The following is a 27,432-nucleotide window of genomic DNA, read 5'->3' as shown; positions in this document are numbered from 1 at the left end:
CTACTCTACTGTAATATCATATTCTGATATATTGTCTCATACTGGACCGAGGCGAGTCTCTTGTATGTAACATACTCTGATATATTGTATCATACTGGACTAAGGCTAGTCTATTGTAAGTAACATACTCTGATATACTGTATCATACTGGACCAAGGCTAGTCTATTGTAAGTAACAAACTCTGATATATTGTCTCATATTGGACCAAGGCTAGTCTACTGTACGTAACATACTCTGATATATTGTATCATACTGGACCAAGGCTAGTCTCCTGTACGTAACATACTCTGATATATTGTCTCATACTGGACCAAGGCTAGTCTATTGTAAGTAACAAACTCTGATATATTGTCTCATACTGGACCAAGGCTAGTCTATTGTAAGTGACAAACTCTGATATATTGTCTCATACTGGACCAAGGCTAGTCTATTGTACGTAACATACTCTGATATACTGTATCATACTGGACCAAGGCTAGTCTCTTGTATGTAACATACTCTGATATATTGTATCATACTGGACCAAGGCTAGTCTATTGTAAGTAACAAACTCTGATATACTGTCTCATACTGGACCAAGGCTAGTCTATTGTAAGTAACAAACTCTGATATATGGTCTTTTGATTAATAATTTAGGTTTGCAATAAATTTTGATTGGGGAGTACATATTTACTTAAAATATTTATGCTATTCAGTTTGCCAAATGCATGATTCTCTGCAGAAATATAAATATTAAACATCAGATCACCGTTTTCACTATTTCTCATTTAATATGCAGCAATTTAAGTAGCTAACTGTGTCACTAAGTCCAAAGTTTTGCAAATCCATCTCATACAGCCTTAATTTGTCTCATATATGTATACATGTGCAACAATTTAAGTAGTTAACTGTGTCACTAAGTCCAAAGTTTTGCAAATTCATCTCATATAGCCTCAATTTGTCTCATTTGTATACATGTGCAGCAATTTCTTCAGTTAACTCACTTGTCTCAATAATGCATGATATATTATACAAACACTGGCACTCTATGGGCCCTGACAATCATGTTATAACAGGGTTTCCCTATAGCAGTAGTTTTAGGAGTGCTAGTTGTAGTGGTAGCAGTAGTAGCAGCAGTAAATATATTCTACATAGCAGTTCAAGAAGATAGTGATGGAAATTTTGTTATAAGTACTGTCACAGAGCTGCTGTAGGTAAGAATATGAATGGAAGTGGTATTAACAGTAATGGTAGTAGTAGTAGTAGTAGCAGTAGCATTAGTAGTAGAAGCAGTAACAGCAGTAAATGTAGTAGTAGTTATAGCTGTAGTAGTTGCAGTGTTAGTGTAAATCTATCTACCTGAGCTGCTGGACCACTTACAGCTGTCTGGATGAGAGACCGAATGATTCCGTTAGTAGTGTCAACCTTGGAGCATAGGTACAGCAGTCCATGCTGAGTCTCTGTGAGCTGCTGTAGAAGATGCCTGACAGCATTGAACAGTGGAGGGATACAGCATGTTGTCGGGGAGGACACCAACAAAAATACTGATTCCAAAAGTCGACTGCAGTACAAACATGATATGCCAATAAAATTTGTGCTGACCATACACATTTTCTTTTATATATTAGTTTCCAAGCATGATATGCAAATTAATTTGTGTTGACCGTACAAATTATACAATATTATAATGTTAGCATGTATGAATGTCAAAACTATGTCATACAAATTTCTTGTAATATCACACACCTTTATCATTTATTCATCCAAATAATTTCAGTAATGTCAAAAATACACTATGTTTATCAGGCATTCATTTCACAGGTCTTGCTGAATATTACAATGTGCCACTCATATGATATGCCACTCATAAAATATACCATTCATGATATGCCACTCATAAAATATGTCATTCAAATGATATGCCACTTATACAATATAAAATTCATATGATATGCCACTCATACAATATACCATTCATGATATGCCACTCATATAATGTCATTCATATATGCCACTTGTACAATATACCAAATGAGATATGCCACACATTCAATATGTCATTCATATGATATGCCACTCATACAATATACCATTCATGATATGCCATTCATATGTCATTCATATAAAATGCCATTTGTACAATATACCAAATGAGATATGCCACTCATATAATGTCATTCATACGATATGCCACTCATACAATATGTATTCCACTCATATAATGTCATTTCTATAATATGCCACCTGTACAATATACCAAATGAGATATGCCACTCATACAATATGTCATTCATATGATATGCCACTCGTACAATATGTCATTCATATAATATGCCACTTGTACAATATACCAAATGAGATATGCCACTCATACAATATGTCATTCATATGATATGCCACTCGTACAATATGTCATTCATATAATATGCCACTTGTACAATATACCAAATGAGATGTGCCACTCATACAATATGCCATACATATAATATGCATCTCATTAGTGTTATTTGTTTGGCTAAAGTCCACATGACTGTGTAAAACTCAATACAACAAAGCAATAATTATTCTTAAAACTATGACCTGTTTGACAGCAATGTTTTTAAAATTATATTACAGGTTTTTATGAACCATGATGTATCAGAACCCAGTTATGTTGAAGTTTGTTTCACACCCCTGATGTAATCGAGATAAACTGGGTTTGACTGTAATGTTGTTTTATCTTTTGCAAAGAATCTAATGCTTTTCATATATATATATATCAAAAGTCTCATTCTAGAAATGATCTGCTTTTAATTTCATAAAGTTTCTCGAGATTATTTATACCTTCAGCAACTTATTACAAGTATAGGACAAGCTTTTCCAGATGAGCTGCTGACAAGCTTATATCCACTCAGTAATAAAAAGTTTGTGCAGGAGAAAGAACAGATGGGACAATACAATGATAAAACACCTATTTGGACTTAGAAAAAGAAGCACGAGAAAGAAATAAATCTTGAGATAATGTTTATATAAAAGTTGTGATCCTTCTCAGTCACCAAAAATTAACAGAATAAAATAAATATGATAATAACATAACTGTTGATGAATAAAGTAATTGAGAAATACGAGGACCGATTGTGGTTAATAGTGTCATGGCACAGTTTTATATCTGGTAACACTTCTTGTCACTATGTATAGTTTACACAGACGGCAGACTGAATAAAAGTCACAGCACAGTAAGCTGTAACAGCTTTATATCTGATGATACTCAAGTTGTTGTTGTAGGGTTTAATGCCATTTTTCAGCACAAGATAGGCTATACATGGCAGCAATTATAAGTGGTGGAGGAAGAACCCAGGAAAACCCCGGAAAGAACCACTGACCCACAAGAAGCTATTGGCAAGCTTTCTCACATACCCACACTGGTTGAGCCCAAGACTTGAACCCACGCAGACAGAGGTGAGATAGCAATGATCTGTAATTGTGAGCACTTTAGACCACTTGGCAACACTTAAGTATAGTTCATATTTTTTCTTTCAGTTAATTAACAATTATTATATATGCAAATATCTTTTAAAGTTTAAATAAATAACTGCAAAACAAACAGGGTATTAGCAATAAATAATCTTTATAACTACACATTCAGTTTTAATTTATTACAATGAAAAGTCAGTTACTTGAGTCATGTGCAATGACATACTCCCCCCTTTCCTTCCCTCAAAGAAACTTCTAGGACATAGAAAAAACCAACAACAAAAAAACAGGTGAATGTGAATCAGATAACATGGTCTACAAATAGGGCAGTTAACTCTGGTGCAATGTTATTGAAGCTCATGGAACTTACTCAAGCTGTAGCCAAATATAAGAAATATATGCAGTAACTTTTGTTTTGATTTTGAACAATTCTTGATTTTTTTCTATATTCAATGCAACAAGTCTAAATTTTCAAATCAAATGAGCATGGACAATAAATTGTCAATATTGGTGTTGGTTCTTACCAAGAATGAGCCATGTGATAAAGATTTTGGTATGGGTCATGGAGAGGCGGCTTGGTCTCAAACATCATCTTTCCAGGTAAAGTCCTCCGTGGTAAGCCCTGTAATTAGTGTAAATATTCTCCAGTCACTGAACTGTGTGCAAGATTGGGCCCATAGACTCACAAGTGTCAACTGACAGAACAAGTTTCCAAGACTTTAAAAAACAGCACAACTTTCAATCAAACCTTGAAAATGTTTAGTGACAATTGTCCTGATGACAAAATTCTCAAACTTATAGTCTCCAAATATTTCAAAATAATATGTTAACATTTTTAATAGCTTTAATTAAACACGTCCAATAAGCACAGAGGTAGCTTATATAAGAAAGTGTCTCATATTTAAATGTGCCCTTATTCACTGAAGTATTCAACAGGGGTATGATTCAGCCTTTCAAATCACTAACCGCATCCAGGTCTGAAATCTTCATTGTCATTTCCTCATCCTATAATATGAAATGACCCTATCTTGATCAGTGCAACGAAGTTCAAGTTATCAGAAGCAATAAAAAGATCCGCTGATGGATCATAGACATGACCTATCACAATATATCCAAAATGAAAGCATGGCTATGCACATACAGCTTCAGCAAAAAAGCTTGAACCTGTTGTTGCTCCAATGAAAATTATATATATATATATATATATATATATATATATATATATATATATATATATATATATATATATATATATATAATCACAACATCTGGTATAAAAAAAATAACACTGCAATACTTGCTGCTATATATGCTTAGACATGCAAGAATAAACCCCACTAAGACAAGAAAAAAAACCCACTATGACAAGAAACAAAGCACTAAGACAAGAAAAAAAACCCACTATGACAAGAAACAAAGCACTAAGACAAGAAAAAAAACCCACTATGACAAGAAACAAAGCACTAAGACAAGAAAAAAAAACCCACTATGACAAGAAACAAAGCACTAAGACAAGAAAAAAAACCCACTATGACAAGAAACAAAGCACTAAGACAAGAAAAAAAAACCCCAATAAGACAAGAAGAAAAAACCGAAACTACTATGATACCTGGTGCTGTATATACTAAGGGAAGATAAAACCCACTAAGACAAAAAAAAACAACAACCCAATTGTAAATAGGCAAGTGTGTATGTCACCATACAAACTGACCCCATAGTCAATAGGCAAGTGTGTATGTCACCATACAAACTGACCCCATGGTCAATAAGCAAGTGTGCATGTCACCATACAAACTGACCCCATGGCCAATAGGCAAGTGTGTATGTCACCATACAAAATGACCCCATGGTCAATAGGCAAGTGTGCATGTCACCATACAAACTGACCCCATGGTCAAAAGGCAAGTGTGTATGTCACCATACAAACTGACCTCATGGTCAAAAGGCAAGTGTGTATGTCACCATACAAACTGACCTCATGGTCAATAGGCAAGTGTGCATGTCACCATACAAACTGACCCCATGGTCAATAGGCAAGTGTGCATGTCACCATACAAACTGACCCCATGGTCAAAAGGCAATACAAACTGACCCCATGGTCAATAGGCAAGTGTGCATGTCACCATACAAACTGCAATTGCTTCATAAAGGCTCATATAAAGTACAAAGAAAATCCATAAGGGGTTTAGGAAATGTAAGTAACTGAAAACAACCCTAACCAAAGCCTATACTCGCATCGTTTATGACTGTGACATGGGGACATATGGGCAAGTGAATGCTATAGAATGAACTGTTTTAGCTGTGACGTGGGGACATATGGGCAATTGAATGTCATGGAATTAACTGTTTTAGCTGTGACATCGGGACATATGGGCAACTGAATGTCATGGAATGAACTGTTTTAGCTGTGACATCGGGACATATGGGCAACTGAATGTCATGGAATGAACTGTTTTAGTTGTAACATGGGGACATATGGGCAACTGAATGCAATAGAATGAACTGTTTTAGCTGTGGCATGGAGAGATATGGGCAATAGAATGCAATAGAATGAACTGTTTTAGCTGTGGCATGGAGAGATATGGGCAATTGAATGCAATAGAATGAACTGTTTTAGCTGTGGCATGTAGAGATATGGGCAACTGAATGCAACAGAATGAACTGTTTTAGCTGTGGCATGGAGAGATATGGGCAATTGAATGCAACAGAATGAACTGTTTTAGCTGTGGCATGGAGAGATATGGGCAATTGAATGCAACAGAATGAACTGTTTTAGCTGTGGCATGGGGACATATGCGCAACTGAATGTCACAGAATGAACTGTTTTAGCCTCATAATGATTAAGGTCATGTATGATAAGAATTTATCAAGACTTTTAAGAAATATTAACAAATAGAAAAAAATGTAACCAAAACATAATGCAAATTTTCAATTACTGTGACTTGGAGTATGATCCCATGGTATAGTGGCATGCAAGTATGCAGAAGATTGAATTCTCTTAGCTTCCTGATGATTCATGCCAAGTATGATAAGAATCTTCCATGGGGAAAGGAAATATAGGCAAATGAAAAAATGCATGCAAAAAATTACAACAGCCGTTGACATTGATACTATTGGAATAGTGACTGATAAATTACATTTCTCACTTCCAAAAAAAATTAATGCCCATTATGATCCTTGGTACTGCATACACTAAGATAGACAAAAATTAACTGATACTTGGTGCTGTTATGTGCCGAGTCAAACAAGAAAATAACAGTATGCTATTTGGTACTGTGCATGCTGAGTCAGACAACAAAATAACACCTTCTATGACACTAGGTACTAAATATGCTAAGACAAACCAAAGATACTTGGTTCTATATGCTAAAACTGACACAAAAACTTACTATGACACTTGGTGCTATATGCTAAAACTGACATTTTTTCTATCTCATATAGACAAAGGGATATAACTCTTGCATATTACCTTCCTTTTGCACCACCTGGTGTCACTAACTTTTACACTGAGCGTAATACCAAGTATGCTCACTTGGTGAGGTGGTTGGTAAGGATTTTAAGTAATGTTTTCAAGCAAGTATTCTCTGATAAACATAATTTTCTTAAAAATTTGCTTCTTCTTCAGACTGCTCCAGTGGCCTAGTGGTTAGAGCATCCGCCTTGGATGCAGGAGGTTGTGAGTTTGAACCCCGGCTGAGTCGTACCAAAGACTTATAAAAATGTTACTAACAGCTGCCTTGCTAGGTCCTCAGCATTAAGAGGTTAGTGTTAGGATTGGCTGGCCTGGTGTCATGATATTGACTGGGTGTGACACCATGCAAAATGTCTGCAGCGTAATGCCTCAGTGCTTGACATCACTATAAACTGCCACACTGCATATATCATAGCAATATGACTGCAAAATTGTTAAAACTATGTTAAAATCCAAATCACACACACACTGCTTTCTCCTTCAAATATGTTCCCCGATCATATTTATTGTTAAATGAATAGGTAGGAGGAGGGAATGCAGAGAGCCTTACCAAATACTTAAGGTATCCTTCTAGCGAAGAGAGAATGGATACCCTATGTCAACAATAACCCACTTTCCTTCTTAAAACAACACTGTCTATGGTCATATTCTCAACTCTGAAAGGTTAAGATGAGTACTAAAATCCTGTTGTCAAAATTCATTGGTGTATACAGTGAAACTAAGAGGCTGTAGTGCAATTGGATCTAGTGGCCATCTGGACCATATCCAAGGGACCTACCATATTACGGTTTTGTCTCTGCAAAGTTATTTCCCTTATATAAAAAATCAAGAAGGTTGACATAGCTTATATTCCTCTGATGGGATCTTTACATTCAAATTCAAGGCTTGCAGAGATTGCTCTAATTTCAAAAGCTGAAATTCTCATGAGGCCACTCTGATCTTTTGAGATGCCAGAGTAATGCAGAGCATATAACCCACTTAAGCCATGAAGACTGGGCTTGGGAGGTGATGTCTTCCTTTCCTGCCTTCACAAGGTGAAAGAGTCATTTGCACTTGCCATGACTTGTCAGTGTGTGCTTCAACTAGTGCTTGAGGGCATGGATAGGCTCTTGCATGATCACTGCTCTTGACTTAACTACAGATGAGACGAAGCTTATTACGACTCTGATGGACCACTGACAGTGACTGGTTCTTGACTACTATGCCTGGTTGTGTCACAAGGATCACCAAACCATCCAATCTGAACTTAAGATAGTTTGGATTGACTGAAAATGCATGCACGTTGCTCACCCAACATGCCAAAGCTAAAGCCACCAGGAAACAGACTTATGATAACAGCTTAGCACAGTCCTGGCTAATGGTTCAACCTTATCTGAAATGAGCCATGATAAGATCAGAACACATTCCAGTCTGGAGACAGTTTGAAGGATTTTGGCCTAATCAAATCAAAATTGCTATTAAGTCTGACAGGTCTTTATCATGACCAATAACTCTTCTGCCATTATGCCTGAATGTGTCAGTTATCATGGAGCTGCAGCTTTTGAGGGTAACTGGTGCCCCCGTTTTTTTCCTCATAGAGCCAAAGAAAATATTTGGCTAGTTAAGGGACTGAAGCACTCAAAGGGATGATGTTACTTACTCAAAACCAATCCCTGAAACACAATCTTTATTGCATAAGCAATAAGAGCAGAGGACCTACATGCTCTCGAGATTCTCTCAACAACAAGAGGTCTAAATTCATTTTCTTGTATGGCTGTCTTGACAAGAGGTAAGTGTAATGGAGGAGATGGTCTAGGCTGGGACGGAACACACGTGACTGAGGTTGTTTGAAGAGATTTGGTATGGCCGAATATTCTTGACTAGGTCTATCACTAGATCAATGATGATTGACCCAGGACTTGTCCCATCAGAGACAGCCTATCAGAATTATCTTGCAATTCTGACCTCATATTTTCTGTATTATTTTTTTAAGTAAGACTGGTGCGGGAGGAGAGATAGACAAATGCATATAGCCCCTCCTAAATGATTGACAGTGCATACAGAGACCAAGCCTTTGGGTCCAGAACTGCTCAGACAAAGTGACCCATTTCTGGTTTCACATTGCTACAAAAAGGTCAATCACTGGATGCACCCAGAGCACACAAATCTGATGAAAAACTGACAGATGGAGGGACCATTCCATAAAGATAACCTGACCCTTTCTGGAAGGAGTGTTGACCAGGGCACCGAGTCTGCTGGGAATGTGTCTGATTTGTACGTTGATCTTATGCTAGCAACACTGAAGAAAAAACTGCCAAACCAACATGTATAAATCAGACGATTTTGGTGCCCCCTTTGGAGGAGGTAATTCATTACTACAGAGCTGTCAGGAGTGACTTCTTGCAGAGTCAGTCATTCTATAATTAAAAGGTGTTTATGATAGCTTTCATATCTACGTTAAACTTAAAAGGCAGTTTTCATGGTTCCCATCTGCTGCTGACTGTATCTGAAGTCCAGCAACACGTGGGCTCCTAAATGTACTAGCATATGTACATACCATCAATTTTAGATGGGATTTTCTCCAGAGGAATTCCTGCCATGAACCAACTGTGCTTGCAGCACTGACACAGGAATAATCACACCTCATTCATGATACTGTTTGATCGAGGGGGCAGGAAAGGGTGCCATTGAGCCAGTAGAGTCATATGTAACAGGTGCATATAAAGGCAGCTTTGCAGGATCAAATCTGATGACACACTGAGAAGGAATTGCAAGAACCCTCTTACTGAAATCCCTTTCATGATGGAAAGTACTCAGGGAGTTACATAATCCATATGATGCAGACATGAACAAGACATACAATATTGAGACTGGTTGTAACCACCATACCTAGGTGGAAAAAACATTGGGATAGATGAAGGTTGAACTCTTCCCAATTCATGGGAAAACCGAGATAATTCAAAAGGTACAAGAGATTGCCACTGCCCTTGAGGCGAACAGAAGTTAGAGAAATTGGCCAAGGAGACCAAGCCCATCATCAAAGACATAGTGACAATGTTCCAAACTAACTTCAATATGGTAATAGACTCATTTTATAATGAAATATTTGTATCCACTTTAAAAATGAGGTCATTGTATGTTAACTGCTAAATTTTTATCTAACACAAGAGTTCAGCATTGACAGTCAGTGGAATGTGTCTAGTACCAGATTGTTCATGGTCTGCTTCCAGGTGGTGACAATGATGCAAAGCCATCACTTCAATATAATTGATGGCCAATACCCTGTGAGTAAGCAGTGAATATATAAGCCAGCTCCGCCAGACAATTTTGTCCAACCAGTACAGATGGCTTGTTCACAGGAAGTATGGACATGGCTGGATGGAGAGTTCTATCACTAAGATCTCCTTAATTGTAATTGTATTAGCCATAGGCATGTTAGGACAGACAAATAAATCATTAAGATACCCATAATTGTAATTGTATGTAGCCATAGGCATGTTAGGACATACAAATAAATCATTAAGATCCCCATAATTGTAATTGTATGTAGCCATAGGCATGTTAGGACATACAAATAAATCATTAAGATCCCCATAATTGTAATTGTATGTAGCCATAGGCATGTTAGGACATACAAATAAATCATTAAGATCCCTATAATTGTAAAGAGATGAAACTGTAGATCTAGCAAGACAGATGGATCTACCCAATTATTGTAACTGTATATATAGCAATAGCATCATGAGATGGAGAGAACTATCATTAACATCTCTATAACAATTGAAAAATTTAACCATAGGCCTGACAAGATGGACAGGTCTTTCAGTAAGATCAATGACTGGGATGGCTGGACTGGTCAACAGCTGGCTCAAAAGGCTGGAGGATTGTGGACAGGTTTGGATGGTGATATGGTTGTAAAGAATTGATCCACCGGGTATGTTAAAAAAAAAAAAAAAAACCAGACTTACAGTCCTGAAGGCCATGCTTGGATATGTGGAGGGACTTACTCCACCACTGTTGCCTGGTGGTGGCAAAGGAGGTAAAGGTGCTATATATGATAAAACAGTCAAGAAAATAACATCTACCTTTTGCTATATATACTAAGACATGAAAATAACAATTTTTATTATACCTGGTGCTATATATGCTAAGACATGACAATAACATCGATTAAGGTAACTTGATGCTATACATGCTAACATGAAACTAACAGCAACTCTTATACTTGGTGCTATATATGCTGGAACAGACAAGAAAATAACACCTACTATGATATTCTGTGCTACGGCAAAAACTTTTGTGATCTCTTCCAAACATGCAATGATGGTCTCAACTTTGGTCTCACTCAAAGATGGCACTGTTATCATGGTATCTATCTCAGTTTCAGCGTCAAGGTCATCTGGAGACTTGAGAGGAGACTCGTCACCAGTGTCTGGTATGCTGTCCACCACGCTGTATGTATACAAAAAGAATCAGTGTTCCATGAAACCCACTGTCCCACCTGCATCCATGCACTGATGTACATCCCCTAAGATATGACATGCAAAACTTTTAACAAAAAAAAGTGTCTCTCTCACCTAATCTGATTCAAACTGACATCTCTGATATAACAGCAATCTGATGGACACTGAAACAAGGTCATATTCTGCTGACCAATCGGGTCACCAATCAAATTAGAACTTCCACATTTATGAAAGTGAAAAACATCACTTGGAACATAATGTTTCTAATGATATCTTTCTCTAACGCGAAATACAATGCATTGTCTGAAAGGATACTGAAAAAAGTGCACCTGGAATTTCAATGATCAACAGAACATGAACTTTATTTGTTGTCTGTCAGATCCACTTATTTTAAGCAGATCCAGATTTCAGTCAGACTGAGTTAAACTCAGAAATTAATACTGGCACTGCCACTATCACCTATAATGTTGACACTGCCTCTATTGCCATTATGTTGACACTGCCACTATTGCCATTATGTTGACACTGCCACTATTGCCATTAATTTTGATGTTGCCACTATGCCATTAATGTTGACACTGCCAATATTGCCATTAATGTTGACACTGTCACTATTGCCATTAGTGATGACACTGCCACTATTGCCATTAATGTTGACACTGTCACTACTGCCATTAATATTAACACTGCCACTATTGCCATTAATGTTGACACTGCCATTAATGTTGATGCTGCAACTATTGCCAACAACGTTGACACTGCCACTTTTGCCATTAATGTTCCCACCAGAAAAGTGATTAATGCAGGTGAGACAAAATTTTGGCTATCCTACAATTCACTTTCTCATCATTTATTTTTATATTTCATTGCAAATAAATGAAAAGAAACATTTTCACTATATATTTCTTTTACTTATTGCAACAGTTTTAAATTTAAGTTGACTCTATTCCTATATTCTATGACTTCTAATTTCCCCATAATTAAGGTCACTACTCACACAAACATGCCTCATGGCAAATTATGTAAGCAAGAGCAAAATGAGCATAATTAGCTTATTTTCATGCTTAACATCAATATGAATGTACCATTTTATTCAGAACATCATACATAATTATATGAAAGTAAAAAAAATAATTGCAAACAATCATACACCAAAATAAAGGGAATTAAAGGTTCTTTGAATTATACCTAAGATATACAAGGTATTTTTTAAATAGCCAGTATAACCAGTGAGGAAAGACGGGGAATTATTTTTCTTTAAAATCCTAACCTATGCAAAATACGAAACTGTAGAGCACCACCTTAAAGCAAATATAAAAATGGCACAAAGGCTGAGAGTTGGACTAGGACAGCAAGTAACACAAAAGCTGACAGTTGGTCTAGGATAGCAAGTGACACAAATACTAATAGCTGGTCTAGGGCAGCAAGTGACACAAAAGCTATCAGCTGATCTAGTGCTGCAAGTGACACAAAAACTAACAGTTGATCAAGGGCAGCAAGTGACACAAAGCTAATGGCTGATCTAGGGCAGTGAGTGACACAAAAGTTAACAGTCCAAGAAAGTACCGCTCACTACAGACTACAATGAAAGTAGTGGATGTAATTTTATAGATTCAGATAGCCTGTGTTTTCAGTTTGTGCACCATGTATTTCATTTACTACATGGCCAGACATTGATTTAAAAAATTACTTACCTATTATGAGCAAATGGGTAATGAAGTACACTTGCTGGAGAGTGGTAATCATAATTCCAAAGAAAAGGTAACCAAAAATTTTCTTTCACATGTAATTTGATGTGGAAAGTGCTTTGGAAAATGTTGTTCTTCTTTTAAAAGTAATTCACTTTTTGAAAGTAAAAAAATTAGGAAAATTAAATAAATAGAAAGTGTATTACTTCAAATGTACCTGCCCAATCAAACAGTTAAGATACAAACTTTACCCACGTGAATAAATGTCTTAGTTTTCTCTAGATGTGTCCACAGTTGTGTTAACAGATAAACTTAGATATATTAACCAAATTATATATATTAAATGTCTAATCTGAAAAGTGCTGTGAACTGCCTATACAATCAAAGCTGTGGAGTTGCCCACCATGTGGACATCTCTTATAAGGGACAAACCTGTGAACAACCATTCACAAGAACTAGAATGGCTTATACCCTAACAATGATCACAAGAACTAGAATGGCTTATACCCTAACAATGATCACAAGAACTAGAATGCCTATTACCCTAACAATATTCACAAGAACTAGAATGGCTTATACCCTAACAATGTTCACAAGAACTAGAATGCCTATTACCCTAACAATATTCACAAGAACTAGAATGGCTTATACCCTAACAATGTTCACAAGAACTAGAATACCTTTTACAATAACAATGTTCACTAGAATTAGAATGGCTCATACCCTAACAATGTTCACTAGAACTAGAATACCTTTTACCCTAACAATGTTCACAAGAACTAGAATACCTTTTACCCTAACAATGTTCACTAGAACTAGAATGGCTTATACCTTAACATTGCTCATTAGAACTAGAATACCTTTTACCTTAACAATACTCACTAGAACTAGAATACCTTTAACCCTAACAATGCTCACAAGAACTAGAATACCTTTTACCCTAACAATGCTCACCAGAACTAGAATACCTTTTACCTTAACAATACTCACTAGAACTAGAATACCTTTTACCTTAACAATACTCACTAGAACTAGAATACCTTTAACCCTAACAATGCTCACTAGAACTAGAATACCTTTAACCCTAACAATGCTCACTAGAACTAGAATACCTTTTACCCTAACAATGCTCACTAGAACTAGAATACCTTTTACCCTAACAATGCTCACTAGAACTAGAATACCTTTTACCCCTAACAATGCTCACTAGAACTAGAATACCTTTTACCCTAACAATGCTCACTAGAACTAGAATACCTTTTACCCCTAAAAATGCTCACTAGAACTAGAATACCTTTTACCCTAACAATGCTCACTAGAACTAGAATACCTTTTACCCTAACAATGTTCACTAGAACTAGAATACCTTTTACCCTAACAATGTTCACAAGAACTAGAATACCTTTTACCCTAACAATGTTCACAAGAACTAGAATACCTTTTACCCTAACAATGTTCACTAGAACTAGAATACCTTTTACCCTAACAATGTTCACAAGAACTAGAATACCTTTTACCCTAACAATGTTCACAAGAACTAGAATACCTTTTACCCTAACAATGTTTACAAGAACTAGAATACCTTTTACCCTAACAATGCTCACTAAACTAGAATACCTTTTACCCTAACAATGCTCACTAGAACTTCAATACCTTTTACCCTAACAATATTCACAAGAACTGGAATGCCTTATTCCCTAACAATGTTCACTAGAACTAGAATACCTTTTACCCTAACAATGCTCACTAGAGCTAGAATACCTTTTATCCTAACGATGTTCACAAGAACTAGAATACCTTTTATCCTAACAATGTTCACAAGAACTAGAATACCTTTTATCCTAACAATGTTCACTAGAACTAGAATACCTTTTACCCTAACAATGTTCACTAGAACTAGAATACCTTTTACCCTAACGATGTTCACTAGAACTAAAGCTAGAATGCTTTATATCTGATCAATGCATAACGTCTTTCTTATTTAATACTGCCAAAAGTGTTTTTCATCGTTGAATCTTCTATGCTATAGGTTTTTGAATCACCAACTGACCTGTCGAGAGTCTGACTCAATTTATTAAGGATCTCAAAAAAGTGAACCTTTCTGATCAGTCCCGTCATGGCAACCACAATACGCACTACCTGCAATTTAAATGACATAATTGGCATAAATTAATATTTCAATTCAAATCACATAATTTACATGAATGAATCCATCAACTTAAATGAGATGATGTACATAAATTAATCTGCCAATTCAAATGACAATAATTGTCAAATTTAATCTGTTAGTGAAATACTTCTACAGGATGTAAATTAGTGATATAAGATGTGACACAGCAGAAAATAAATGGCTGTAACTTTTATGTCAAGTCAAAGGCATAAACGCTTGGAGGAATAGGAGGGGAAGGGGGGGGAGGAAGAGAATATTAATGATGGAGGTAAAATAATGATGTAGATTTCAACAATAAAAACAACAGCAGAAAAGAGTTCCTTCTAATCAACAACAATTTTTTTCAGCATTCTTGAGAAATGATTGCTGCAGAAGTGAAAACCAGCAAACAGACCAATGATGTAAATTATGCAACTTTCTAGACTTCTGACAAAGACTTGGAACAGCTGCAAATGCTGGAGCTGCCACTAGAAACATAATACAAAGATAATGATGCCAGCTATTAAACACAGATGACACAATATTACCTGTTTCTGAAGCATGCAGGTGAGGAATCGCTGATATCCACTCAGTCTGGAATTCATACTCTCTTCTTGCCCACTAGTGACTGCTTCTGATTTGTTTCTTTCTTGGAGACTATGGATACCAAGAAACCATTCTATCCCATCGCGTAGCCTGGTTGTTTGGTCAAGGACACGGATAATTTGCAGTTTAAGGGAGAAGGACATGTACTGCGAGGAGAAGAGGTCCAGTAGCTTTTCCTGAACATCTTTACGCTGAAAGTTAAAATATCTAGAAAGTAGAGTAATTCTGTGATAGCAAATACACATTATTTTCACACAACAACTAATTTGAAACTGTAATTACTCCAAACAGTTATGCACCTTAAGTACGAGGTTGTGGGTTTCATGCCATTTTTGTCCTATATACCCCAAATTTTGACTAACTTTTCTTTAATGGTTGTCCATCAAGGACTATCTTGGCACCAGTGATGGCCAAAAGTTGCTAAAGGTGATACAAACTAAAGATGGCATGAATATCCATAGCAAAATAATGTATCTTGCAACAAGAAACATCCAAAGTTTATGGTAGTCTGCCAAGTTACAACATGAAATCAATGTCTGCTAGTATAATGTATTTTCAAGGTTAAAGTCACATCCATGGTGAGGATGATTTATTCTATATAGAGGCTGAATTAATGACAAAGAGACTAAATTTATTCAAATACACAATTTATCTTTTAATGATTGATTTGTTAATTTTAAAAGAGAAGTAAGTTAGAAAACTAAGTATTTATTATTATAAAGCTTGTGGATAATGTATAAACATCAAAAGTTTATTAAGCGCTAGATTGAGATTGGAAACTTCCATGGTGGGGCTCATTTCAAGTTAACCAGATATTCAAACATGTTAATTATTTCACAAGTTTCCTGAGTAAACGATTGCATGTTTATTTCAATTACATATGTGTCAAAAGAAAATACATGAAAAAAATGTATGATGCCAAAACAATCAAAGCAAATAAGATCTCATTTCTAGTAGCATTAGTACATTATGCATTACTATTTTTCCTAAGGGCTGTATTATGACACTATGGTCACAAACTTAAGTAACAGAAAAGAAGCAAAACCAACAAGTTCTATAAAACTTAACAATTTAATTATCAAGGTTATAAATAAAAAATATCAGAGGAACTTACAGTATTATGAAGTGAATCCAAACTAGTCTTTATAAAGGTCCATGAAAGTCTTTAACAAATGAAAAGTTCCTAATAAATTTCAACACCAGAAATGTACTTGTCCTCCAAGAACCGTGATGTTGTCATGTCATTATCCAGAATTACTTGTTTAATTTATAACAGTTCCAGAATAATATTAGAGTACAAATAATGAGCACTTTTTATTTCCAATGGACAGTCCAAACAAATGTTTTTTCTATCGATAATATCTAAGTACAACATAAAACACATCTGCAAACTTACAACAGGAACACAATAAGTGTGAATGATTCCAAAAAAATGGAATGAATCTGAATGCTTAATTTTTCTCCTTATATGCACCATATATTGCAACTGTATCTCACGATAGACCCCATGTGACTGCATACACTACTAATTTTGCATAAACTTGGGCCTATTCATATGACCTAGTGCAACCAATAGAAGTTACATAATTATTCTCGAAACATCAATATCACATCAGTCACTATGAAAATACACTATAGATGCTCATTTAAGTCTTATGATTAAGATTATTATTAATAAATGTCAATACATATGTAAATATCTATTTATAGATCCTATGCAATTTGCATTCTTAACAGAGCTAGGTCTCACTAATTTATAACAAAAGATATTCTATACAGTTTACAATCATGAATAAAAATTATGAAAAGTATATAAAATTCTGTACCAGGAGTTAAAAAAAATATAGATATACATAACAGCAGGGTGTTCCCCAAATCCGAAGAGTGGGAGACATAGGTGCAACACTGCCCAACCATGAGATCATAAATCAGGTGTTAAAACCCTAACTCTACTACATTTATAATGTATATTTCTCTTATGACTCCATGCATTAGACTTTGTAAAAAAAAATTCAAAATGTCACTGTACATTCGACCTTTTGCTCCCCTCCATCCCATTTAACCCAGTTGAGGGAGCTATTACACAGTTATGGATGGATGAATGCATGGATGGATGTATGGATAGGTGGATGCATGCATGTATTGGGTTTAAATGCATGTCAGCACAATACTGGCTATCTAGTGCTGATTAAAAGTTAGTTTCTAAAACAAGATAAAAACTCTGGAGAAAAAAAAGTAGGAAGATAAACCCTTCCAAAACAAAATGTAAATATGTAGTTCAAAATGATAAAAGAGAAAAGGTAATGATGGTCAAACCTATTAACAAGTTTCATAAATTTCAACTCAGTTGTTTAGGACATGACAGTCAAACAGAAGAAAAGAATGTATGAATTGCTGGACAAACAGATAATATCACAAGTACAGTGTCCATGCAACTTGAAGTTACATTGTATTCTATACACAAAGTACAGTGTTAAAGCAACTTGTAGTTAAACTGTATTCTATACACAAAGCACAGTCTCATAGCCACTTGTAGCTACACCGTCATCTAGATGTCAGTATAAACAAAATACAGTGTCACAGCCACTAGTAGTTACACTGTCAATAAGATGTCAGTATACACAAAGTAGTCTTACACACATTTATAGTTACACTGTTACAGCCACTTGTAAGTTATACTGCCATCTAGATGTCAGTATACAGTATTTAAATGTATAGTGTCATAGCCACTTGAACTTACACTGTCATCTAGATGTCAGTATAAACAAAAATACAGTGTCATAGCCACTTGTAGTTATACTATCATCTAGATGTATGCTCAAAGTACTGTGTCACAGCTGCTTGTAACTACACTGTCATCTAGATGTCATTATACACAAAGTACAGTGTCATAGCCACTTGTAGTTATACTGTTATCTAGATGTCAGTATACATAAAGTACAGTCCTAGAGCCACTTTTAGTTACACTGCCATCTAGATATCAGTATAAACAAAATACAGTGTCACAGCCACTAGTAGTTACACTGTCATCTAGATGTCAGTATCCACAAAGTACATTGTCATAGCCACTTGTAGTTATCCTGTAATCTAGATGTCAGTATAGACAATGTATAAATGATTAGTGTCATAGCACTTTAAGTTACACTGTCATCTGGATGTCAGTATAAACAAAATACAGTGTCAAAGCTACATGAAGTTACACCATCATGTAGATGTCAATATATGTAAAGTACAGTGCTGTGGTTGGTTAAGTTACACTGTCATCTGGATGTCAATATATGTAAAGTACAGTGCTGTGGTCGGTTGAAGTTACACTGTCATCTGGATGTCAATATATGTAAAGTACAGTGCTTTGGTCAGTTGAAGTTACACTGTCATCTGGATGTCAATATACACAGTATAGTATTATAGTAACTTGTAGTTACACTGTCATCTCGATGTCTGTATATGCAAAGTACAGTGTCACATTAACTTGTATTTACACTGTCATCTAGATGTCAGTATACATGAAAGTACAGTCTCACAGCCACTTGTGGTTAGAGTGTCATCTAGATGTCAGTATGCACGAAAGTACAGTCTCACAGCCACTTGTGGTTAGAGTGTCATCTAGATGTCAGTATACACGAAAGTACAGTCTCACAGCCACTTGTGGTTAGAGTGTCATCTAGATGTCAGCATACACGAAAGTACAATCTCACAGCCACTTGTGGTTAGAGTGTCATCTAGATGTCAGTATACACGAAAGTACAGTCTCACAGCCACTTGTGGTTAGACTCATCTAGATGTCAGTATACACGAAAGTATAGTGTTATAGCCATTTGTAGTTAAACTGTCATCTAGATGTCAATATACATGAAAGAACAGTCTCACAGCCACTTGTGGTTAAACTGTCATCTAGATGTCAGTATACACAAAGTACAGTGTCATAGCCACCTGTAGTTATACTGTCATCAAGATGTCTGTATACACAAACTACAGTGTAATAATCACTTGTTAGCCAAAAAGTGGTGAAATTTATTTTATGATGCCTTTTTCAAACATATTACTGAAGGAACAGCAACTTCATAAACTATGCATCAAATCAGCAAAGTGATTATAAACTGGCCAAATTACCTATCATAAGTCATTCACAGATATGACATAAAAGCAATTAACTTCCAACTATGAATTTCTTTGGAAGACATTATCATAGGACTACTGACAACATGGTGTTGAACTTCAGTGGTAGGTGTTGTCACACAATAGCTGACCTGTAGGGCTGAGTTACATTAGAAGACATTAACACAGGGTAGCTGACCTAATGCACTGAATGCCAAAGGCCATTATAACTCATGCCTTCAGTTAGAACATGTGACTAAGCATAACTGGGTGTTTTAACTTGGGACAAGACTGTGGGATGATTGACTTACCAGTATCCTGATGGCAACCTCCTCATCACAACAGCAGAGGGCGCCAGTGAGACGAATGCCCATTTTAAGGTGCCGCAGTTTAAAGGCAGACTCAGGTTGGGCCATTGCTTTGTTCACATCAAGTCCCTCCAATGCCCACTCCACTAGTTGGTTCACAAGATCTGAAAGAACAAACCAAACCGCACTGATTTCATGTTACTAACTACATTTTGCAAAGTAAAACATGCAACAAATGTAGCACACATATGAATTTGTAAGCCAGATTGTGTATACAATGTTTTTTGTGCATACAGCCAATGCTATGACCACATACTCTTGTTTACATCATCCTTCTTCAATATGTTAAGGGAAATAACAACTAACAACTCAGTCTACTGCAAACAATGATATAAAATAAAAGACTTACTGGATATGGGATGTGTTTAAGGGAGGTAACTGTTATGGGAGGTCACATTGTGCTTCACAAGACCGCTATCAACATTTTCTGCCCCTTCCCTACCAATATCCTCAAGCAACAAACATGACCTTTGAGCTTTATGATCATTAAATGCTGTCTTCAATAAACAATTCCATGTGACTGTTACTTCAAATAATGCTATGACTGTAAGGATTCATTTTTCACAAGTCAATGTATGGTATTTTTACTGACAGCATTTATTGTGGCCTAAAAATTATTCATTTACCTTTTCTTCCCTCTTTGTACAGAAGATATGGAAGTCCTTTTGGCAGAAGATCTGGTAAAGTCTCTAAAGTGCTAATCCATCTGAATGAAATAAGAAATAAATTACATGTTGTTATAGATTGTACAAAACCATGAAACTTGTGGGAGAAGCATGTGAAAGTATGTAATATTGTATGCTATATCAACTCAGTTATCTATATACTGTTCAGCATGGACAGTGACTACCGATATTCATTCTTTAATCAATTTTTATATCTTTGATCAACCATTGTACCTGCATATAGCCGAAAAGTGGCCTTTGCAGACAAGTGGCCTTCAAAGAAGGGTCACCTAACCAGGCTGTATTACAGAGAATCATGAATGGAGACTAGAATTAGCAAGAGAAAACTCAAGCAAAATACAGAGAATACATAAATCAGACCATATCATATATTTTTATAACTATTTCACCTAAAGAAACCAATTTTTCCCCGTAAAATGTTTCTTTGAAAATACTTACCCAATTATAATACCTTGGGAGAAAAACTACTGCTACCTCACAAATCCAGCCCTCCCAGATACTACTTTTAGCTAAAGGGAGCTAAACGTTGTCTGCTGCCCTATGTGGTAGTTGGGCAGAGTGATCTCCATTTACGTAGAATACATGGCAGTAAAGTCGAAGAATACATCAGTTACTACTGGAGTGGAAAGCATGCTCTCAACGGATGCAACTGCAGGGATGCTAGGAGGGTGTATGTATATTATGATCAGGTAAGTCGTCTTGAAGAGACATTTTACTTGGAAAATTGGTTTCGATTTTATATACGTTACCCAATCATAATACCTTAGGAGAATAGGTAAGGGGTGGAGGGAGGTACATCCCCTTACCCTGAAGCTACTGTCTCCAGTCCCCTAAGGTATGTGAAACAGCTTCTATGTAACACGGCTGGAGGGGACTCCCATCTGTTAGGGTGCTGCAGTAAATAGGGAAATAAATTTCTCCCTGCAAATCAAGCAGAAGTCATGAAGCTGCATCTTAAGAAGCTGCCAATAAGCTTGACCTCTTTGCCTTTAATTGCCACTATTTATACTGCCCAGGTGATAGTTTTACATCAGCTTCAATCATGACTGTTTACTGTTTATACATGCTACATGTAATGGGCATATACTGAAAGTTGTGTTTTTTGTTTTTGTATTTTTGAAGATCACTGAAAATTATGATTCTCGAAACACGACCATATCAAGGGGGTTGGGGTGGGGGTGGGAGTACAAAGTTATATTTTTAGCATAACACTCCATGCTTCTATCTCTTTAAAATCAGTTCACAATTTCACGTAGGACAGTGTTATGTTATGTTATGGCAGGTATGTAAACATTTTGCAAATCCAGTTGTACAGTTCATCAGCGCAATCCAAGTTTCCTATGGCAAAGTAAATAAAGGGAAGCAAATCGTGTGGGGGTTACAACTCTAAGGTCTTTAAGTGAGAGAAAACAGAAAACCAAAAGGTTTTGTAAAATTCATCAAGTAATTTATTTTCAAATATACAAAGTGAAAATTGAAAACGAAATTCCACTATTGTGAATTAAATCCCAAATAGTTGTAAAAGTTCTATCATTAGACCAAATGTATGAAGTTCTGACTGAATTCCAGTGGTGTTCCAAATAAATATCTATATTACATGTGCTGATATGCCTGAAGTCTTAAATGTGCTAATGTGCTGATGTCCTGGAATGTGGCAAGGTGCTAACAGTCTTTGACGTATCACAATAATATAATCCAAATGTCCTTGTCTGAACTAACTAAAATTCCACAATAACGATTGTCCAAAAACTTATAATGAGCACTTTGTAATTCCAGTGAATAGTTTAAATAAAAAAATCCACCAAATTAAAAACTGAACATAACTATAAGACTGATTCTACTTCGGATGTTAAGGTAGGAATAAATAATTTTTCAAGTAAACAACATTGACGTAAAAAGTAAAGCCACAATAAGAAAGCCAGTATGTAGGTCAATTTTCTAAAACATTATAAGTTGTAAACAAAATTAGGAATTTCCAAGTGCAAAACTAATGTTCTATACTCAGCTACAAATAAACATATTTACCTCCATTAATATCCCAAGACCCAGGAGAGATTCTATTAGGGAATAATGTGAGTTAGAGTGGTCTGGATATGTCAGAATTAAAACACAAGTCAGAGAATACCTTCTTGCAACCAACATCGTCTCTTCCATAAAGTCTGAGATCATAGTACACAATCCCAAGACTGTGATAGAGGAAAACTTCTTGTCTTCAAAGAGAAAGAGAAAGAAGTTTACTGTTTTGGGAATGGGTGCTGAGAGTGTTGTGACATTGATTTGGCACCAGTCACTGACAATACACAATTCCCTTGTGTAGTTCCTCAAAGTGGAGTATCTTCAGCTGTTGCAATCCTCTCCAGGATTGAATCTCCAACTCCATGATTGAATCTCCAACTCCTATTTAATCAGGTTATTCCAGAAAAGAGTGAGGAGAGAAGAAGTTTCTCTGCATATATATGGAATAGTGGTAATCTCAATTGTGTGAGTGGAGGTTGCTCTCATTTGTTTGGGTACATCTGTCTCTAAATCTATATCATTAATCCAGCATGTTTCATCTGCACAGGGCAGTCAGAGCTACTGCAGTCTGCCCCTCATTTCTCAATTATGTTCCTTATCAAAACTGATTGAGGAAGGGTGTATGCCCGCATCACCTCCCAGTTGATTAAAATAGCAAGTACAGCCCATACTTCTGTGGTTGGGGAAAATGATGTCAAGCAGTGGACAGCCCCAAAGAGTACAGACCTGACGAAAGGTTCCTGGAGGGACAATTCTGTATGAAGCAGTTGTCTACTCTTGATAATGAGTTGTCCAGGACAATGAACTGGCCAGGAATGTGTCGGGCCTGAATGTTACCTGACATTGGGAGTGCCCATGAAGATATTCCCCTATGCATGACAAAGATCTGGTAATTGCTTCTCCCTTGCAGAGGTATATTACCACAAATTACAAATTGTCCAAAATTATCAGGACTTGACCATGAGTTTGTTCCACCTTGGTCTGGTTGGCATTTCATTTACATGAGGTACATACGAGAACTTTCTCTTCAAGTGATGTCCACATGACACTGACCATTGCAAGTCAAGTAGTAAATGCGCTTTCCAAACTGTTTTTGTAACAGGTCCCCCACCCCCACTGAGTAGGCCAAGGATGCTGTAAGAAACTTTCTTACCTAAATAACGTCATGCTTGATGCTTTCTCTAATCCACGAGCTATACATGTACTTTTGATGTGTTTGGGAGAAAGACACCAAGTTAATATGTACTGATCATATCTCACAGTACAAAAATGACTGCTTATGACAAAAGTACTGACTGTTCATGAAAAAATACTGATTTTCATTAACAAATACTGACTTTTAAAACTTTAATGCATATGTAACTATTTACAAGATCAACAACCATCAGTAAAGCCAGACAATAATGAAGTTAATTATTATATGTCAAAGATGCAATTGTTGCACTCTTGCACCTTCTTAATAAGTCATCAGGTACAAGCTGTTTATAGGAGCCTTTTCCAAGTCATGTCTATTGATTTCTAATTGATTCCAATGTACAATCTTTCACTGATGATCTGAATTCTGTGAAATTGTTTTTTACTTAGCTAAAACTCCTCTCACAATCAGCATTAGAGCTGGTAAAGAAAGAAGTCCTAACAGAAAATAACTCCAAGAACTGTTTTTGTTCCAGCACATCAGTAATCCTTTACGATTTTACTGTCTGGAAAAGATGTGCAAAATAAATTGCCAGCATCACTAGCAACTGAAAAAGGAAGGTTCCATTCGAAAACTGAGTAAAATGAACTTCTGATCAAATTACATCAAGGTTCTCTCTTAAATTTATAAACGTTGTACATTCATGCTTTGCTAATGATGATGAAGCAGCAGGCTGATGTTTATTAGCTTTTTCATTCTGTTTTATGTTATCTTTTCATGCTGTTTTATGTTATCTTTTCATGCTGTTTTATGTTGCTGTTTTATGTTATCTTTTCATGCTGTTTTATGTTATCTTTTCATGCTGTTTTATGTTATCTTTTCATGCTGTTTTATGCTATCTTTTCATGCTGTTTTATGCTATCTTTTCATGCTGTTTTATGCTATTTTTTCATGCTGTTTTATGCCATCTTTTCATGCTGTTTTATGCCATGGGTGCCTCCATCCCCAAGAGTAAAATCAAAATTTCACAATTTGCAAGACACAAAGTTTTCTCCTTTACTTGATGGTTTCACAAATTTAGACATGAAGGCATATTTGTCTTTTCAATTCTGTTTTCTTTTCTTTGCTGGAGAAAATTCTGAATCATCTGCTTTCCACTTTGACGAAGATGAAATACAGTGATAGCAGCTCATGTTTTGCGCAATCCAATATGGTGGATAGAGACCGGCATGATAGCCTTGATTTCAAATGAACCTTTCATATTTTAGAACTCTATATCCCTATATACATGCAATATATTTACTCAAGAATGAAACTGGGTGCCTGTTTAAACAAACAATTGCAAGGAAATTTTTAATTGAATATTTTTTATTAAAAAACGGATTTGTAACAAAAAATACATACACCTGTATTCAGGTTCAAAATACAAGACAAATATGGGACAAACAGGACACTCGGCAGCTATGATCTAGATAGACAAATTGTTGAGAAGGGATAAGGTCTGGCTTCTCTATCCTGAATTGCAAATGATGTAAGTAAGGTTGTTCTTGTTGTCAAACAAAATACAATTTACAAATGTGTTTGTATTGTTGTCCAAGAAAGCCACCTTCTCTGTGGAGGACATCCTGAACTAGGTCTGACATAGTTCAACTTCAACTTCTTATCCAACAATGTATGATTCTTTTGATGCATGTCCGAGGAAGATGCCAAGCTGATATATGTCAGGATTCCATACCAAGATGGAGAAATGTTGAGAAGGAACAAGATCCTACTTCCCTAAAATGATTATTCACCATACAATGTGAAAAGTAAAGTTGTTCATGTCATCAACCAAAAATGTTTTTGTTGTGTGTCATGCAGGAATATCAATATCTTTGTGGCACATATTCGGAATTATTAGATAAGGGCTTAGATTGGGGCCATATGGATTGGTAGGGGGAAGTACAATTCAGACATGTCAACACAAATAATGTATTCACTGCCTCTCTACTGAATGTCTCAACTGTCATTGGACTTTGTAATTAGAAAGTTCTGGAGTAAAAGCCCTGTGTGAACTGTTTTCATACCATCAACACTGCCCTTTACAAGCAGAAAACTAGATTTTAATGTGTAAAAACATCTGCCTTCATCGGAAAATGGAGGGGTTTGGATACAAAATCCATAGGTTGTCTGACCTGATTTGGATCACACCAAGTTTTCCAAGAATGGTTGGTCGAATTCTGATGAAAATGGAGTAGTCTGGCACCATCAATGGGTTGCAAGAGTACGTGGGTGATGATGTATCAGTGATGACTGACAAGGCCTGGGCAAGGAGAAGCTGTTCCTCTAACTCTCCCCTCCCTCTCAACCTGTGAAAATAGGGGAACATAACCACCTATAATTTACTTGGCCAGGAGAAAAAGTAAAAAACCTGCCACTGCTATGAACTAACACTGGTGACAATTGTTCCTTCTCTTGTTCATTTTCTACCAGAGTCATGCAGAGATAGGAAATTGCAGTGAAAGTTAAGGGGTAACTCTTGTACTTATTGGTTTCTCACTTACTCAATATGATGCCCTAAAATAAGTGGAGAATCGAAAGGGAGAGAGTGTACTGAGAAACAGCAATGACTGTTTGCAGCCTTTTTGGCTAAATGAAAAAAAACACCATCAGATGTGAAGTCACGTATAGAGGAAGTCAGCACAATGTTCCTAACTAACTTATTAAAGTCTTGTCTCTGCACTTTACAATATATGGTACACATGGATATAAATCTGTATGTGATGTTTTACCAGTGGGGTGAGAAAGTTGCAGGATGATGACTCAACAATAATACATTACTGGGATTGTGAACGTTCCAAGGGATGACCAGTAAATGTTGCAAACTTTAACAACTGTGGCAAGATTCTGAAAATGATGAACCGTTGTTGTTATTGTCTACATCCACCAAGGCATTAACCTTGTAAGTAGCTGGGAATGAAGGTCAAGAAGGGCATTCCAGATATAAAAAAACCTGCAAATTTCCTCTATCACTGCCTTGAACTAAATTCCATCTGTTCCACTGTCAGATTGGCATGTTCCAGCATTTCCATTTCTTCACACTCATCAACAGGAAATGCTGATGTAGTATCCTCAGCATGCATCATCTTTTTGCACATTGGATATGCCATCAGCAGTGATTGCATTATGGAATGCTGGTTCAGGCTGGCTGGTTTGGCTCAATAAGTAATGCTGGTTCACCCTGAATTTCATAGCAATGGTTGGCATGGTCAATCATTAGAGATAACGGACTTCTGACCATTGTAATTGTACATAGCTAACTTGTATGTTTGGTACAAACCAATGTCCACATCACATTGG

At 36.2% G+C, this 27,432-nt stretch overlaps 1 protein-coding gene across 2 annotated transcripts in view; it reads right to left on the bottom strand.

The window, feature by feature from the left end:
• Nucleotides 1–27,432, bottom strand: part of LOC149785893 (protein virilizer homolog) — a 160,433-nt gene that overhangs the window by 82,065 nt on the left and 50,936 nt on the right. Inside the window, exons 11-17 of one of the 2 annotated variants that reach the window (XM_089979888.1) lie at nt 20,883–20,962; nt 20,200–20,360; nt 15,733–15,981; nt 15,086–15,174; nt 11,153–11,336; nt 3,958–4,055; nt 1,340–1,541 (exon numbers count right to left, since the gene is read on the bottom strand). In XM_089979888.1, the coding sequence (XP_089836014.1) occupies nt 1,340–1,541; nt 3,958–4,055; nt 11,153–11,336; nt 15,086–15,174; nt 15,733–15,981; nt 20,200–20,360; nt 20,883–20,962 (1,063 nt within the window). The remainder of the gene's footprint in view (nt 1–1,339; nt 1,542–3,957; nt 4,056–11,152; nt 11,337–15,085; nt 15,175–15,732; nt 15,982–20,199; nt 20,361–20,882; nt 20,963–27,432) is intronic. The other variant, XM_089979889.1, reaches the window with a different exon arrangement.

The sequence above is a fragment of the Sinohyriopsis cumingii genome, chromosome 13 (genome assembly GCF_028554795.1).
Source record: "Sinohyriopsis cumingii isolate HCF-2022 chromosome 13, ASM2855479v2, whole genome shotgun sequence".
Lineage (NCBI taxonomy): Eukaryota > Metazoa > Mollusca > Bivalvia > Unionida > Unionidae > Sinohyriopsis > Sinohyriopsis cumingii.
The sequence above is the reverse complement of the archived record's forward strand: the minus strand, read 5'-3'. Positions and strand labels throughout refer to the sequence as shown.